Raw genomic sequence first — 15,433 nt, 5'->3', positions numbered from 1 at the left:
CCTCCCCATCCACACACCTCTGGCAGCCATAACTCTTTTTTTTAAAGATTATATTTATTTATTTTATAGACACAGGTAGAGAGAATGTGAGTGTAGGCTGGGGCAGAGGGAGAGGAGGAGAAAGAATTCCAAGTACACTCCAACCTGAGCATCGAGCCTGATGCAGGGCTCGACCCCAGAACCCTAGATCATGACCTGAGCTGAAATCAAGAGTCCAATGCTCAACTGACCGTGTCACCCCGGTACCCTGGCAACCACAAATCTAATCCCTATTTCCATCAATTTGGTTTTTCTAGATCCCACATACAAGTGAGAATATATAGAATGGGCATTTGTCTAACTTATTTCACTCTCTGGGCTCTTCTTCACACACATCTGTATCACTAATTATCAACATCATTAATTTTAATGATAAGAAAATTATGAATAACAGTGATAACAGCTATGACTCACATGAACTGACTTTGAGCTCACTTTCAAAAAGACAAAGTCAAACCATGGATAAATCCCTAGTAATATCTACTTACCAAGACTGAATCAGGAAGAAATAGGAAATCTCAACAGATCAATTACTACTAAGGAGAGTGAATCAGGAATCAAAAACCTCCCCACCCACACAAGTCCAGGACCAGACAGCTTCACTGGTGAACTCTACCAAACATTTATTGAAGAATTAATACCTCTGCTTCTCACACTCTTCCAAAGACACAGAAGAAGAGGGAACACTTCAAACTCATACACAGAAACCACATCATCTTGATACCAAAACCAGACAAGGGCACCACATAAAGGAAAATTACAGGCCGATGTCCCTGATAGACACAGATCCAACAATCCTCAACAATTATTAGGAGACCAAAGTCAACAATCCGTCAGAACGATCATACACTATGATAGAGTAGGACTTATTTCAGGAATTCAAGGATGGTTCAACATCCACAAATCAATCAACATGATGCAACACATTAATGAAATGAAGGATAAAACTTGTATGATCCTCTCCATAGATGCAGAAAGAGCAACCGACAACATTCAATATCCATTTATTGATCCCGAGTATAGAGGGAACATGCCTCAACATAATAAAAGCCATTTATGACAAGCCCAAATCTAGCATCGTATTCTATGGTGGGAATCTGGGAGGTTTTCCTCTGAAATCAGGAACTACACAAGGATATCCACCTTGTCCACCTTCAGTCAACATTGCATTGGAAGACTTTGTCAGAGCAAGTAGGCAAGGAAAAGAAACAAAGGGCATCCACATGGGAAAGGAAGATGGAAATGTGTCATGAGTTGAAGATGGCATGGTATTACATATAAAAAGCCTGAAACATTCCACCGAGACATGGTTAGAAGTAATGAACAAATTCAGTCAAGTGGCAGGATACAGAATCAACATGCAAAATTGGTTGCATTTCTGTATGTTAATAATCACCTATCAGAAAGAGAAATTAAGAAAACAACCCCATGTGTAATTGCATCACAAGAATAAAATGCCTGGGAAGAAGTTTAACCAAGGAGGTGAAAGACCTGTACACAGAAAACCATAAGAGGAAAGAACTTGAAGAAGGCACAAATAATGGAAAGATATCTTGTGCTCACGGATGGGAAGAATTAATATTGTTAAAATGTCCATACCACCCAAAGCAATCTCCAGATTCAATAGAATCGCTGTTACAATTCAACTGGCATATTTTGCAGAAATAGAACAGTCTTCAAATTTGTATGGAACCACGAAAGATCCTGAAGAGCCAAAGCAGTCTGAGAAAGATGAACAAAGCCAGAGGCATCACACTCCCTGATTTCAAATGACATTATAAAACTATGGTTTTCAGAACAGTGTGTTGTTGGCATATAGCCAGACATACAGATCAACAGACAGAATAGACAGCCCAGAAATAAACCCACTCGTATCTGGTCAGTGAATTTGTGACAGAGGAGCCAAGAATATACGCTGGAGAAATGGTGTCAGGAAAGCTGGACTACCACGCACAAAATTATGAAACGGGGCCATGGTATTATACCATACACACAGACTAGCTCAAAATGGATTAAAGATTTGAATATAAAACCTAAAACCATAACACTCCTAGAAGACAACAGAGGGGGCACAGTCCTTGACATCCATCTTGGTGATGATTTTTTGGATTTTACACCAAAAGTAAAAGCAACAAAAGCAAAACTAAACAAGTGGGACTACATTAAAAAAAAAAAAACTTCTGCATAACAAAGGATACCACAGATAAAATGAAATCACAACCTACTGAAAGGAAGAAAATATTTGAAATCAAATATCTGATAAGGAATTAATATCCAGGGCTGCCTGGGAGGCTCAGATGGTTAAGCGTCTGCTTTTGGCTTGGGTCTTGATCTCTGTGTCCTGGGATCAAGCCCCGCATCAGGCTCCCTGCTCAGCGGGGAGCCTGCTTCTACCTCTGCCTGCTGCTCCCCCTGCTTGTGCTCTCTCTCTGTATTGAATAAATACAATCTTTTTTTTAAAAAGGAATTAATATCCTCGATATATAAGAACTTATAAAACTCAATGCTCCAGAACAAAAAAAAAACCATTTAAAAATAGAACAGAACACCTGACATTGTTCCAAAGAGGACCTACAGAGGGACAACAGGTGCATGAAAAGATGGTCCACGTCACTCATCATCAGGGAAATGCAAACCCATAATGAGACATCACCTGACAGTTGTCAGAATGGCTACTGTCAGAACGACTAGAAAGAACAAGTGTTGGCGAGGATGTGGAGAAAGAGAACACTTTTGCCCCATGGGTGGGAGTGTGCATTGGTGTAACTACTAAGGAAAATAGTATGGCGGTTCCTCAAACCTGAGAAAAGGAACTATGCCATGATCCAGCAATCCGACTCTGAGTGTTTACCCAAGGAAAACTACAATACTAATTTGAAAAGATGTATGCACCCCTGTGTTCATTTCCATGCTCTTCCATGTTCTTTTACCTCCATTATGCACAATTGCCAAGATAGGGACATAACCTGAGTGTCCATCCGAGGACGAGTGGATGAAGAAGCTGCATATACCCGTAAGGCACTCATGCCCACCAGAGAAAGAAGGAAATCCCACTCTGGGGACAGCACGGACAGAACTTGACGGCAGAACGCTCAGTGACATAAGTCCAACAGGGAAAGACAATGCCGTGGGATTGCACTTATAGGTGCAATTAGGGGTGGGAAGTGGGTGAAATGGGTGAAGGAGTCGAAGGGTACAACCTTCCAGTTTGAAGACAAGTAAGTCCTGGGGATGTAAGGGACAGCATGGTGACTACAGTTAATGATACTGTATTGTATACTTGAAAGTTGCTAAAAGAAGAGATCTTAGAAGTACCCATTCCAAGAAGAAATACTTTCTTAACTGTGTATGGTGATGGATGTTAAGGAGACTTACTGTGGGGATCATTTTGCAACCTAGACAAATATGGAATCGCCATGTTGCACACCTGAAATGAACATCATGTGATACGTGAATTTTATCTCAATAAAAAAGAGAGAGGGATGCCTGGGTGGCTCAGTCAGTTAAGCATCTGCCTTCAGCTCAGATCATGATCCCAGGGTCCCGGGATCAAGTCCCACATCAGGTTCCTTGCCCAGTGGAGAGCCTGCTTCTCCCTCAACCTGCTGCTCCCCCTACTTGTACTCACTCTCTCTCTCATTCTCTCTCACATATAAATGAATAAAAATCTTAAAAAAAAAAAAAGAACGCAAGAAAGAGCTGTAGCATTAACACAAGTTCTTCCCAAACAGTCACAGTAATTCTCAGTTTTCCTTTCGAAAGTTTGCAGAAGCCGGAGTGGGAGTCTGGGTGAAGTGGGTCTAACTGGCCACATGGCACATTATACCATGCCTGCACCGTAGCTGCGCCCCACCAGCTCCGATCGCTTTGCTGAATCACCTGCCATGCCTGGCTCCCGGAACTTTCCCAGGGGCGGTGACTGCCTGCCTCGCGTCACAGGACAGGAGAGGAACAGGAGTTCTCACGGGATATGCAGGTGAGCCCCGGCCACAAAAGTCCCACATGAAGCCAGGGCGATGGGCCTGCGGGGGCATCAGCTCTCCCGCTGCCTGAGGACAGGGATTCACAGCATCTATCCCCGTCATCTCGCCTGTGAATTTTGGTGTGAACTCACAACCCGGAGTAATGGGGAGAGAGAGCGCGATCCTCAACTTCCCTTTGCTATCAGCTGTGCACAAGCCCTGGGCGTGGGGCGGCAGAGTCACACGTACCCCCGCTGCGGTCAGGGGCCCTGAGCCAGACTGGAGCCGAGTCAGGCCTGGCTCCCACCAGGGCTCCTGCAGACAGCGGCCTCCACATAGGGAGCGCTGCGATGCCACGTGTGAGAGGCCGGATGACACTGGGGCGGGTGTGGGAAGCCACCGCGGAAGACCTCAAGGTGCCTCGACAGACAGAGAGCACAGAGCAGCCCAGGCAGGGTTTGGGGATCCGGACGCAGGTCACTGTAGCCAGAGTTTCTGCTCTCCTTTGCAAATAACGTGCAATTTTTGAACTCGTGAGAAAGTAAATTTATCATTACTTTGCTTCTTTCTTTGCCTACTTAAACTTCTGTTATGTGTTCACACATATAAAGTCACATATAGTTGTATTTTGACTTATGTGTCTACCAACTGGAATTTTATCTTTAAACATTCATTTATTAATATTTTCACACACATAAAAGAGTACTAACAAATAAAAACAGCTAAAGATGCATAAAAACAAGAAAGGCAGTCAAGATGTAAGAAGACAGGCTAGGGAGGGCCCTTCCGGGGCCCGAGCACAAATCCCCATCCTAGCTGCCCCGCTAGGAGCTGTGCAGCCTCAGGACAATCCCTTGGCCTCTCTGGCTCTCAGTTCCCTCATTTCCAAAATGGGATACCAGCAGTGCTGCATCCTAGGCCCATGGGCCAGATGAAGGGGATGAGACGGATATACCATACAGAAGGTGCCTGGTGGTCCAGAGGTGCTCCGTGAAGTTAGCTCTGAATGTGAGGGGGAGGAGGACGAGCAAGAGGAGGAGGAGGACGTCTGTGTCTGACACTGTCACGGGGCAGGTCTACTCTCGGCTCAGTTCAAGCCTGTGAGGCAGGGTCTGTCATGATCCCCACTTTAGAGATGAGGAAACTGAGACCCAGAGGGGCTAAGGCACACAGCGAAGGAGCAGGGGGCCAGGATTCCCGCCCGGGCCCACATCCCAGCTCTGAGATGGGAAGAAGAGGAGGAGGGAGCTGAGTGGAGCTGGGGGCTGGCCTGGGCCAGGGGCTAGATTTCAGGTGGGAGAGGCTGGGCAGTCCAGGGTGGTGGGAGGAGCTGGTGGGAGGGGTGAGGCCTTGTGTTGTGCAGGGAAGAGGCACTGGCCCAGGGCTGACGATAGCTGCCTGGCCAGGCCCCTGAAAGAGCATGGTTGGATGAGACAGGACAGGAGTCCAGGGCTGTGTTGGGGACACCGGGGCCAGGGACCCCACCTTACCCAGGGCCAGAGGAGGTGCCGTGTCCGGAACCAGGAGGCGCGCTCCTTCACATTTTCCAGAAGGAGATCGACGTAGTACTTCATGCTCTTCTCACTGACACGGATATTCATGTTCGGGTATAGCCTATCTGGAGGAGGCTCGGGGAAGACAGCCGAGCCATCCCAGTAAAAACCTTCCCTGCAGGGGAGGGAAGGGTTAGCAGAGCCCCACCCTGAGAAGGGGGGCAGCTCGGGGACCCGGAGCACAGGCAGGGTGCAGCCGGACCCAGTGCAGCTCAGGGAGTGCACACCGGCTTGCAGGCCTCCTTCCCCCACCTGCGTCATGGGCAGCTCAATGGTGGCCCACAAGAGCTCTGCAGACAGAGGGGGCTCAAACCCACACATCATGCTTCCACAGCTGTGGGGCCCTGAACACGGCCCCTTCCCTGGGCCCACACCGCCTCGGCCGCCACATGGAGCCCACAGCCTGTGCATCCCCACTTCCACTACTGGGAATCTCATGGGACTCCTTTGAGCACAGGATCCTTGGGGCCACCGCGGTGCCCGTCAGACCTGGGTCTAAGGCCCCGAGCCGGGCTGGGGCAGGGTGAGGTGAGAGGCACCGTGCTCCAGGGTAAACTGTAAGGCTGTGCCGAGTCTCAGTAGGAGCATAGAGATAAGTTAGCGTCATATTTCAAAACTCAGTCTACATGCAAAACAAATCACCATGAACAGAATCCCAACATTCCCCTAAGGACAAAGGCAGTATCCGGGTTTCCCTTCTGCCTCGGGCTCCAATTCGGTCTGCATGGCAGAGACCCCAGGATCGACTCTGGGGGTCTGGCTGCCCCCATTAGTGTCCTCCCTGCCTCACTCAGGGCTGCACAGGGTGACATGGGGACCCTGGGCCAGCCACCAGGAGCGCCACTTGGATCCTCTGAGCCTCTGTCTCCTCGTCCATAAAATGTCCTGATGGCTCTCATGAAGGATGAATGAAAGACATCAGTGGAAAACCCTGGACTGAGGCCTGGCACAGGGCGGGGCCTGACAGAGAAGAACTACGGGTCCTGAAGTCCGCGTCTGGCATCCTTCTCGCCAGCTGCCCTTCACTTTGCCCGCGAGTCTCTCCTGTTCAAGGACGGGCAAGCCGCTCGCCCTCAGCCTCTCAGGTACAAAGGGCCAGAGCCGGTTGAACCCAGGGACCCCACCCCTAAGAGCCCACAGGCCGGCTGCTCCCACGAAGTGGAGGATTTGGAGCCGGCCACCTGAACCAAACTGACACTGCCACCACTGACCACGGGGCTGGGGCTGAGTGGCCCTGCCTCGGTTTCTCTTTCTGTAAGCTGGAGAACTCAGGATATCTCCCAAAGGGCTGGACGGGAGGGTGGGTCATTTCTCAGGTAATACAGGGAGAGTGCTTAGAACAGGGGCCGCCCAGGGAAGGTGCTCACGAGCAGTAGCTATACTGGTCCAAGACGTGCGTGAAGATTTCCTGCTCAGCCGACAGCGACGGGGACCCTCTCCACACGAACTGCAGCCCCTGAAAACCCCAAGGGAACGGAGTGAGGGCCCAGAGGCAACACGGCCGCCCTAGTTCTGCCTCCCCCAGCCGCACCTGGGTCCCCATCAGTGGTTCAGGACTCCATCCCCTCTGCTGGCTGCTCTAGACTCCCTCTGACGCCCCACAGCCACGGATGGTGGCGGAAAGTGGCCTCCAGAAGGAGCCAGCCTGCTCGGGCACCCCCACCCCCTAGAGCAGCACTGGCTCTGCCAAGGCCTCCCAGAGAAGCTTCCTCAGGCTCTGCATGAATGCCTCCTGGCACAGGGAGTGCTCGCCTCGCTCAGTGCTCGCTCACTAAGCCTGTGCTCTGTGTCTTCAGGGCTCTCATGGTTAGAACCCGCTCAGGGTCACAGAGCAGGGAGAGATCTGCTTCTCTTGAGCACTAGCCAGGGGGACATTGGGACCACGCATATGTTCCCTGTGTCCTCCGTGCCTCGGTGCTGCACGGGAGTAATTGGGGGGCCCAGCCCCGAGCAGCTCACAGAGTCCGCCGCGGGAGAAATGAGCCGGCGTGGGAAGGGAGCTCAGCGCGCAGCGTGGCCCGTGGTGGGGCTCAGTGTGATGTTGCTTCTCGAGCCCAGCTAGAGCCCAGCTCCACCTCCGTCCACTCCTGCCGGCCGTGACCAGCATTTGCCTCAGACCGCTCTTCCCTGAGTGATCCCGGAGCGAACACTCGTTACTGCAGGGGCTGGCGAACTCGCCCCCACACACAGGGAAGGAGGCAGCGGCGCACAGGGCTCACGGCTCACCCGCGTTTTCTGCATGCTGTCCTTCAGGTCATAGTCGATCCGGGAGATGATGTGGGCGTGGAAGCCCGCCAGGGCAAATAGCGTGGGGGTCGTGGCAGAGGCGCCAAAGGGGTCGACTTGCCAGGAGAACCGCGGCCGGATCCCAAAGGTTTCGTACAGGAACCCATGTCCCTCTGCAAAGAGAGCATCGCCTTGCTAGTGACCCCTCGCCACCGGCTTACTCAGGGCCCCTGCCCTTCCAGGGACCTGCAGTGTCATCCTGGGCTCTGCTGCAAGAGATCCTGACACAGAGGGGGCCACACCAGGACACCCAATGTTTCCTTTACTCATTCATGACGTTACAGCCACCACATGAGCCTGATGTCATGTGAGCACTGCAGGGCAGAGAAATCCCCAGACTTGCGTCAGCCACTGTTTCTGGTTCCCCAGGCCTCCCCCCACCTGCTGTGTCAGAAAACTCTGGGCTCTGGGCTACGATCTGAATTTGAAGGAGAAAGCCAGGCCTCGCACAGCTGAGAGAATGGTCTCCACTCACACTGCCTCTCACTGCTCACTCCCCAGGCCTGAGGACCTAGGCTACCGCCCACAGGACCCCGGGCTTGGGGGACAGAACCATGAGCCGACCAGAGGCCAGGCCCAGACAGGAGGGGTGACTGCTGGCAGGTGTGGGTGGCTGAGGAAGATGGGGTCTGCTGCAACCTGGAGGGGACGAGGACCCGCCAGGGGGCATGGGCCTGGCGCGGGACTTCTGGCCCTCAGGAAAATAGAAGGGGGAGGTGGAGGGTAAGCAGGAAGCAGAGGAGAGCAAGAGGCAGCAGCAGAGGGGAGGGAAGATCAGGGGATCGTGCTGTCCGGGATTATGAGGGAGCGGTCAACAGCATCACGGGAGAGAGGGCAGGTGGCACGAGGAACAGCCCTCTCTACAGACAGGGAGCCAGAGCGGGGCAGGCCTGATGATGCCAGTTCAGTAGCCCCTTCTCTTGCGCTCACAGAATCCTCACTTTCTTCAGGGGGCGCCATCCCCACCCCAAGGGAGGAATTCTCACTGGTCTCAGCCTCTCATGGCAAGTTCATTCCCCTCTGGCAGACACTCGTTTTCTTGGCCTGTCTGGAAGCTAGAGGTGGTCACGGACCAACATTGGAGCCAAAAAGATGTGTGCATTAAGCCTGCTTGGCTTTGGGGAAAGATTTCCCACCCTCGTTAAAACGAGTGAGGCAGGACGAATGTCCCTTTGTCCCTTTTCCTGACTTGAGTGGGGCTATATGGCAACACGCTGCCTGGAGCTGAGGCAGTCCTTTGGGACCTGGAGGGGAGGCGCATGAGACTCAGGGAAACATCAAAGAGCTGCCCAAGGGGCCCCCAAACCAATCCCCCCAGTGTAGGAAACGCGACATATCCTTAAGACTCAAGTCGCTCCGGCTCAGGTTCCCTGGCCCTCCAGCACAAAGCATCCCTGAGCCCCAAATGAAGAGCCCCGAAACTGCTGATTGTCCCATGGAACGGCGCCCTCCTGCCCCTTCTAGTATCAGGAGAGCACCCCAGCTCTGAGCTCCAGCAGGCGCAGATCCGCTCAGCTCGACCCCGCCTTCCACCACCCGTGCCTCCACCCTGGCCAATGGGCTGTGGGCTGAGTATTGTACTAAATTCCCCAGCATCCCTTGAGGCCCGCTCAGGTCATGTGACTCCCTCCGGGCGGGGAATTTGGACTACAACCCCCAGCATCCGCTGCGGAGGGGAGCCACTGGGGCGGGGGATGTGGGCGGAGGGTCCGAGAGCAAGGGTGGGCAACCCCAGTACAGGAGCGACCCTGGACGGTCACAGGTGTGTCCCTCCCTCCTGGCCAGACCTTTCCCTTCCCTCCAGTGCGGCCCTGGCGCCGCAGCGCCAGACCCGACCCGGCTCTGTCCTGCTAGGGACGGGTTGGGGGTGGGGCTCTCCCTAGGGCACCCCTCCACGCCGCTCCGCAGAGGATCTGGGCTGGGGAGCTGGCCCCTCAGCGAGGGGGATGAGAGCTGCCATCCCCGAGGGCGAGGGCGGTGTCCACACTCAGCTTTTCCTGGTCAGCGAGGTGCTGCGGGCAGATGCCTCTCCCCACAGGGAATTGTCGGGTCTCAGACTAAGCTGGGTGTGGGCTACCATCCAGAGCAGCAGTTAGGGAGGTCCCTCCTTCGCCTCCCTCCCCGACAGGCAACCAGAGGGGTCTGTCATGGGGAGAGACGCCTCAGAGCCAGGAGGAGCGGCATTGCCCCGCCACCGAGGGCTGGAGGGGGTATGGCAAGGGCAGGGGAGGCGGCGGTGGCTTGATGGTGTGTGGGTGGGGTTGTGCGGTCAGGAAGCTGGTGGTGATGATGCTGGAAGTGATGATGGTGGTCATCGTGATGGTGACACAGGTGGTGTATACGGTCCTGTGGCTGTCAGTGTGGACAGCGGTGGTGTGTCGATCCAGGTCGTGGCCATGAGGCTGGTGACATGGCCTGTGTAATGGAGGCAGGGAGGGTGGCCGTACTGGTGCTGAGGACGCTGTGTGTGCTGACGGGGACGGCGGGATGGCATCTAACCCTCACGCTCATTTCCTGGGAACCGCGGGCTCCACTCTGCGTGCTCTCATGAATTGTCCCAATTTGCTCCTCACAACTACCCTGTGAGGGAGGCGGTGCCATCAAACTTGTTTAAGCCATGAGGAAAGGAGGCCCAGGAGGGGACGTCCCTTGCCTGGGGTCACAGGGTTGGGAATGGGCAGGCGCAGGATAGAGCCAGGCCATCTGGTGTCAAGTCCACGCTCCACACCCCTGCACCCAGTGGCACGGGCAGGAGGATGGCACTGGCCCATGACTGTTTCCACTGCACACAGTGTCCTGCTCAGAGCGGGAGACGAGGCTCAGAACCGGGGCTCAGGAACCCAGTCCCAGCCTGATTGGAGACCCCAGGAGAGCCTGGGGTTGGGGAAGGGAGCCCTAACCTGTGAGCTGAAGGATCTGGTCATCAAAGTGGGTCACGGCCTCGTCATGCATGACCTGGCCCCCGATGACAAACTCCAGGCGTCTTGTGGCCAGGAGATGGTGCACCTTGGGGACAAGCGGAGAGAACAAAGCCCGGTGAGAATCGCAGTGCTGGACGGGGGCTGTGGGGACTTGCCTCCAGCTTCTCTCGGTGCCTTCCAGCAAACCCTCACGTGCATTCATTCTGCGAGAGCAACAGGTCAGCGTGGCCTCCCGCCCCCACACCAGCACCTGGCCCGTGGCTGCTGCTTGATCTATGGTGCCTGCACCTGTGACATGACCTCTACCCGGAGCTCCCTCTCTACCTCCGCCTCTAGCTCTGTCTCTACTTCTGTCTCTACCGCCATGTCTACCCCGAATCTACCTCACGTCCACCTTTTGCTCTGTCTCCGTGTCTGTATCCATAGCTTTTAAATTTTCACTGCTGAAGTAATTTCAAATTTATCAAAAACGTGCCAGAATTGTGCCGATGGCTCCCGTGGATCCCTTCCCCACGTTCGTTCACTGTGAATCTTCTTTACCTATTCGCCGTAGCGCTCCCCCACGTCCTTGTAACCTGGACGATGTGCTCTAAGCCATGTGAAAGCACCCGTTAGACACGCTGTGCCTGCCCCCCCATTCCTTCACTGTGCGTTTTGTCAGGACAGGGTAGTTAGAGCCATGGTATAATTCTCAACATCAGGACATTTAACATTAATGCAACACTGGAGCGAATCCAGACTTCGTCCAGGTGACCCCAGTTGTTCCATTAATGCCCTGTTTCTGGTGCCGGGTTCAGTCCAGGATCGGGCCCTGCCTCCCCTGTCATGTCTCGCCATTGTCCCGTATTCCCGGCAGTTCCTCAGCGGCGATGTCCTCTTGATGGGCTTGATCATTCGGGGATTACAGGCCAGGGGTTTCAGAGAGGGTCCTCCCGCTTGCATTGCCTTGTGATTGGCTAGTAAGTATTTTTAAAATAAATGAAGGAAGGGAGGGAAGGAGACGTGGCTGGTAGGGAAAGACAGCGGCCCTCCGTTCAGCGAGCTGCTTGGAGACTGTGGTTTGCATTTGCTTTCAGGATCTACAGGGTTCGTGATCCTTCACTCAAGCAGGATTGAATGGGCTCCTGCTGGGTACTGTTTTACAGAACACCTACCACAGCCCATGCACTGCCCAGGCGCTGGGATTCACGGGAGCAAAGGAGACAAAAGTCCCTGCTTCTGGGGACTCGTGCCATGAGTGGTCTGCTCGGGTCTCTGGTGGGCCCCGTCTCTCCCTGGGTGTAGGGGACAGATGGTTGGATTTGGGGGTGTCCATATAGAGGGCGGCCTGCCCCTTGGACACCCTGAGTGAACTGTTTCACTCAGACCTGCCCGGCTCAGTGTCCCACCTTTCCCGTATCAGCTGTGTGACCACGGGCCATTTGCCTGCCGTCTCTGACCGGGACTATCTGCAGCATGGGGTTACTATGCCCACCACACTCCCTGTTGGGAGGACACAGGAACGTGAAGCGTAAGTAGAGGCCAGCACCTGGCATGTGGCCAGCGCCCACAGCGTGCGAGGCTCCTCCTCATGACTGCACAGGCTGCAGGTTCAAGGCTCCCCTCCGGGGGGATCCAGTGGACTCTCCCCTTCATCTTCACAGCTTTGCTCCCTTGACAAGTCCCTCACCTCCCTGACCCTCGTGTTCAGTGACTGTTCTGAAGGAGGGTGAATGGCAGGGAGGGGACCAGGTCCCCGGTGTCCCCCCAGGTGCTCATGTCCTGCATTCATCTGGGCCCAGCCGCTCTGAGGAGGGGGGGGTGTCACTCCCATTTGCACAGGTGGGACCCGCAGCACGCAGAGTGCACCCCTACCCCTGCCTGAGGCTGAACCAGCTCCCAGGCTGGCCCCCGTGGGGTGGGGCCTCTTGGAGCCTGCCCCCTGTGATGCCTTCTGCGGCCCAGTTTAAGCGCCGGGACTGGGGCACCCTGGGCAGGGCGGTCGGCTGCGAGCCACGGGGCCGTGCAGATGGTGGGCGAAGCGGGAGGTCACCAGCTGAGTGCGCGGCTGACTTGCCAAGGCTTCGTCTTACACCAACAGCCACAAAGGCGGATAAAACCACAGCTGTCTTTTGGACTGGTGGTGCCAGGAAGGCGCCACCAGACTGGGGCTGAGCACAAACTGGTCTACACGAGCCCTGTGAAGCAGCCAGCGGGCCTGGTCCAGGAGCTTTGGGCCACAGGGTCCCGGCCACCAGGGTATCCTGTCTGGGCGCCCACCCCCCTCCCACCTCCGGAGGCCCCTGCAGGCAGCGGTACCTGGCGTTTCTGCCTGTCCGAGGCGATGCCGTCCCACCACAGCCGGAAATACTCCTGCTCCACGGCGATGAAGCGGCGATGCTTCCGGAGTGTCAGCTCCTCCACCACGGAGGTGTAGACGTTGGCAGCATAGGCCCGCAGGCTTTCCTGGGGAGGGGGGACCCCATCACACCAGCCCCCGTGGAAGCTCCTGGAGGCTTGGCCCCAAGGATCCAGGACTACAATCCAAGGGTGACACAGGGTCCCTGGGCCCTGCCACTCCCTGCGGGCACGTGCCCTGGGCTCTTCCTCTGCTCCCCCTGTGCCACTCTCGTGGAGGCCCACGGGGGACTGCTTGTGCCGGACACTGCAGTGCAGGCTGGCCCTGAGACAGCGACATGGCTCTCCTGCCTCTGATGAGAGCCTGCAGTTCTAGGAGAGAGGTGATATTCCAGACCATGACACACGATATGCCCAGGGGTCAGGGACAGCTTCCCCGAGGGGGCACAGTAGCTGGCCCTGAGGGTGCGGTAGGGAGACAGCCCAGTGAAGCCACGGGGTGACAGGGGAGGAGGTCCAGGGACCCCACGGGGCCTGCCTGGGCTGAGATGAGGGGAGCCGGTGTTGAGACCTGAAGCTGAGAGGAGCTGTCCCCCACACCCCAGCTGGTGGTGGGAGTCTGCTGGCCTGCCTCCCCTGGGCTGCGGGCTCCTTGGGATAAGCCGCAGCTGCTTCCCATATGTGTCTCCAGGCTGGCACGGTGGTCCTCAGTGGGGTTACTTTAATGAAATGCAGAGATCCCTGGGCAGGGGGCCTCAGAAAGGGGGGTCATTCCTGGGAGCCCTCAGGCAAGTCACCAACCCTCTCCGGGCCTCAGTTTCCTCTTCTGTAACTGAGGGTAGCAAGCATGCTTCCCCGCCCTTAAGCCATCTCCGCGGGCAGCTGAGTGTCCCCCCAGAGGCAGCCCAGTGCCGCCCAGGACTGGACTCCACCTGCCCCCCCGCCCCAGCGTCAGATCTTCTTGCTGCCTCTCTCTCCTGTTGAAGTCCAGCTGCCCACTCAGTAACATCCTCTTTGGGATCCCTTAAAGCAGCCACAAACACCCATAGAGCTAAGCCACTCTACCCTAATCCCAGAAATGGTTTGTTCTCTTCTGGGTTTCCTGCCTCTTCCCACAAAAGAGCTGGAGGCGGCCTGGGTGACAATATCCAGTCACCTGACCCAGGATCCTGAACAAATCTGAGGCTCTTCATGCTCCTTTTCCTGCCTTCCTTCCTTCGTGCATTCATTCATTCCTGCATTCATTCATTGCTGTAGTCATTCATTCATTCCTGTGTTCATTCATTCCTGCATTCATCATTCTTTCCTGCATTCATCATTCTTTCCTGCATTCATTCATGCAGTCATTCATTCCTGCATTCACTCATTCATTCATTCATTCATTCATTCATTCCCGCATTCATTCTTTCATACACTCCTGCATGCATGCTTTCATACATTCATTCCTGCATTCATTCCGCAGCATTCATTCATTCCTGCATTCACTCATTCATTCTGCAGTCAACATTCCTGCATTCATTTCTGCATTCATTCATTCATTCTTTGCTGTAGGCATTCATTCATTCCTGCATTCATTCATTCTTACCTGTATTCATTCATTCATTCATTCATTCAGCAATACCTGGTGCACCTCTTCCGTCTGTCAGGGCGGAGAGGACGTGCCAGGAAATAAAACATATAAAGTCCCTGGCCTGTGAGGCTAGCCTTCTGGTGGGCACAAGGGACTGACAGCAAGCCCCCCTACCTAATGTGCATGGAAGGGAGGAGGGGGAAGGGAATGGGGACACAGAAGGGGATGCCAGGAAGGCGCCACCAGAAAGCACCTTCTGCGGAGCCCCCCACAGGATGGGAGGGACTGACTGTTGCAGGCCTGTGGGAGGAAGGCCTCTGGGCAGAAGGAACAGCCCGTGCAAAGGGTTAGAGCACGTGCCATCCGACAGAAGGGGACACGGGGGCTCAGGAAGGGGGTCACAGCCCACCCAGGGTGCCCCCGTCACAGACTACGACCGTGGCCTGAGTCAGGCCCATGCCTCTTCATCCGACTTTTCCTAGCACGGATGGGGAAACTGAGGCCTGAGACAGGAGGCAACCAGCTTAAGTGAGCCTCCCCGGTCTCCAGCAGAGTCAGGTCATAGCCCAGGCAGCTCCCCCAAGGATGTCAGCAGACCCCAGGCTTCAAACCCACCCTGGGATCTGGCAGGGAGAAGGAAGCTGAGCTCCAGGGGCACCTGGGGGCGGCGACCGGGCACCTACCTGCACCGTGTAGAGCCAGCCCACGTCCATGTGACTGTGGGGCACCATGAAGACCCTGATGGGGCTCTCGGCCTGGGCCACC

The 15,433-nt window shown here is 55.0% G+C and overlaps 1 protein-coding gene across 1 annotated transcript in view; it reads right to left on the bottom strand.

The window, feature by feature from the left end:
- Nucleotides 1-15,433, bottom strand: part of LOC113266691 (epididymis-specific alpha-mannosidase) — a 39,412-nt gene that overhangs the window by 21,997 nt on the left and 1,982 nt on the right. The window contains exons 2-7 of the mRNA XM_057309864.1: nucleotides 15,352-15,423; nucleotides 13,060-13,206; nucleotides 10,741-10,846; nucleotides 7,781-7,953; nucleotides 6,922-7,010; nucleotides 5,492-5,669 (exon numbers count right to left, since the gene is read on the bottom strand). Coding sequence (XP_057165847.1) covers nucleotides 5,492-5,669; nucleotides 6,922-7,010; nucleotides 7,781-7,953; nucleotides 10,741-10,846; nucleotides 13,060-13,206; nucleotides 15,352-15,423 — 765 coding nt within the window. The remainder of the gene's footprint in view (nucleotides 1-5,491; nucleotides 5,670-6,921; nucleotides 7,011-7,780; nucleotides 7,954-10,740; nucleotides 10,847-13,059; nucleotides 13,207-15,351; nucleotides 15,424-15,433) is intronic.

The sequence above is a fragment of the Ursus arctos genome, unplaced genomic scaffold, assembly GCF_023065955.2.
Source record: "Ursus arctos isolate Adak ecotype North America unplaced genomic scaffold, UrsArc2.0 scaffold_9, whole genome shotgun sequence".
NCBI lineage: Eukaryota > Metazoa > Chordata > Mammalia > Carnivora > Ursidae > Ursus > Ursus arctos.
Note: the sequence above shows the minus strand (reverse complement) of the source record. Positions and strands in the feature narration are given on the sequence as shown.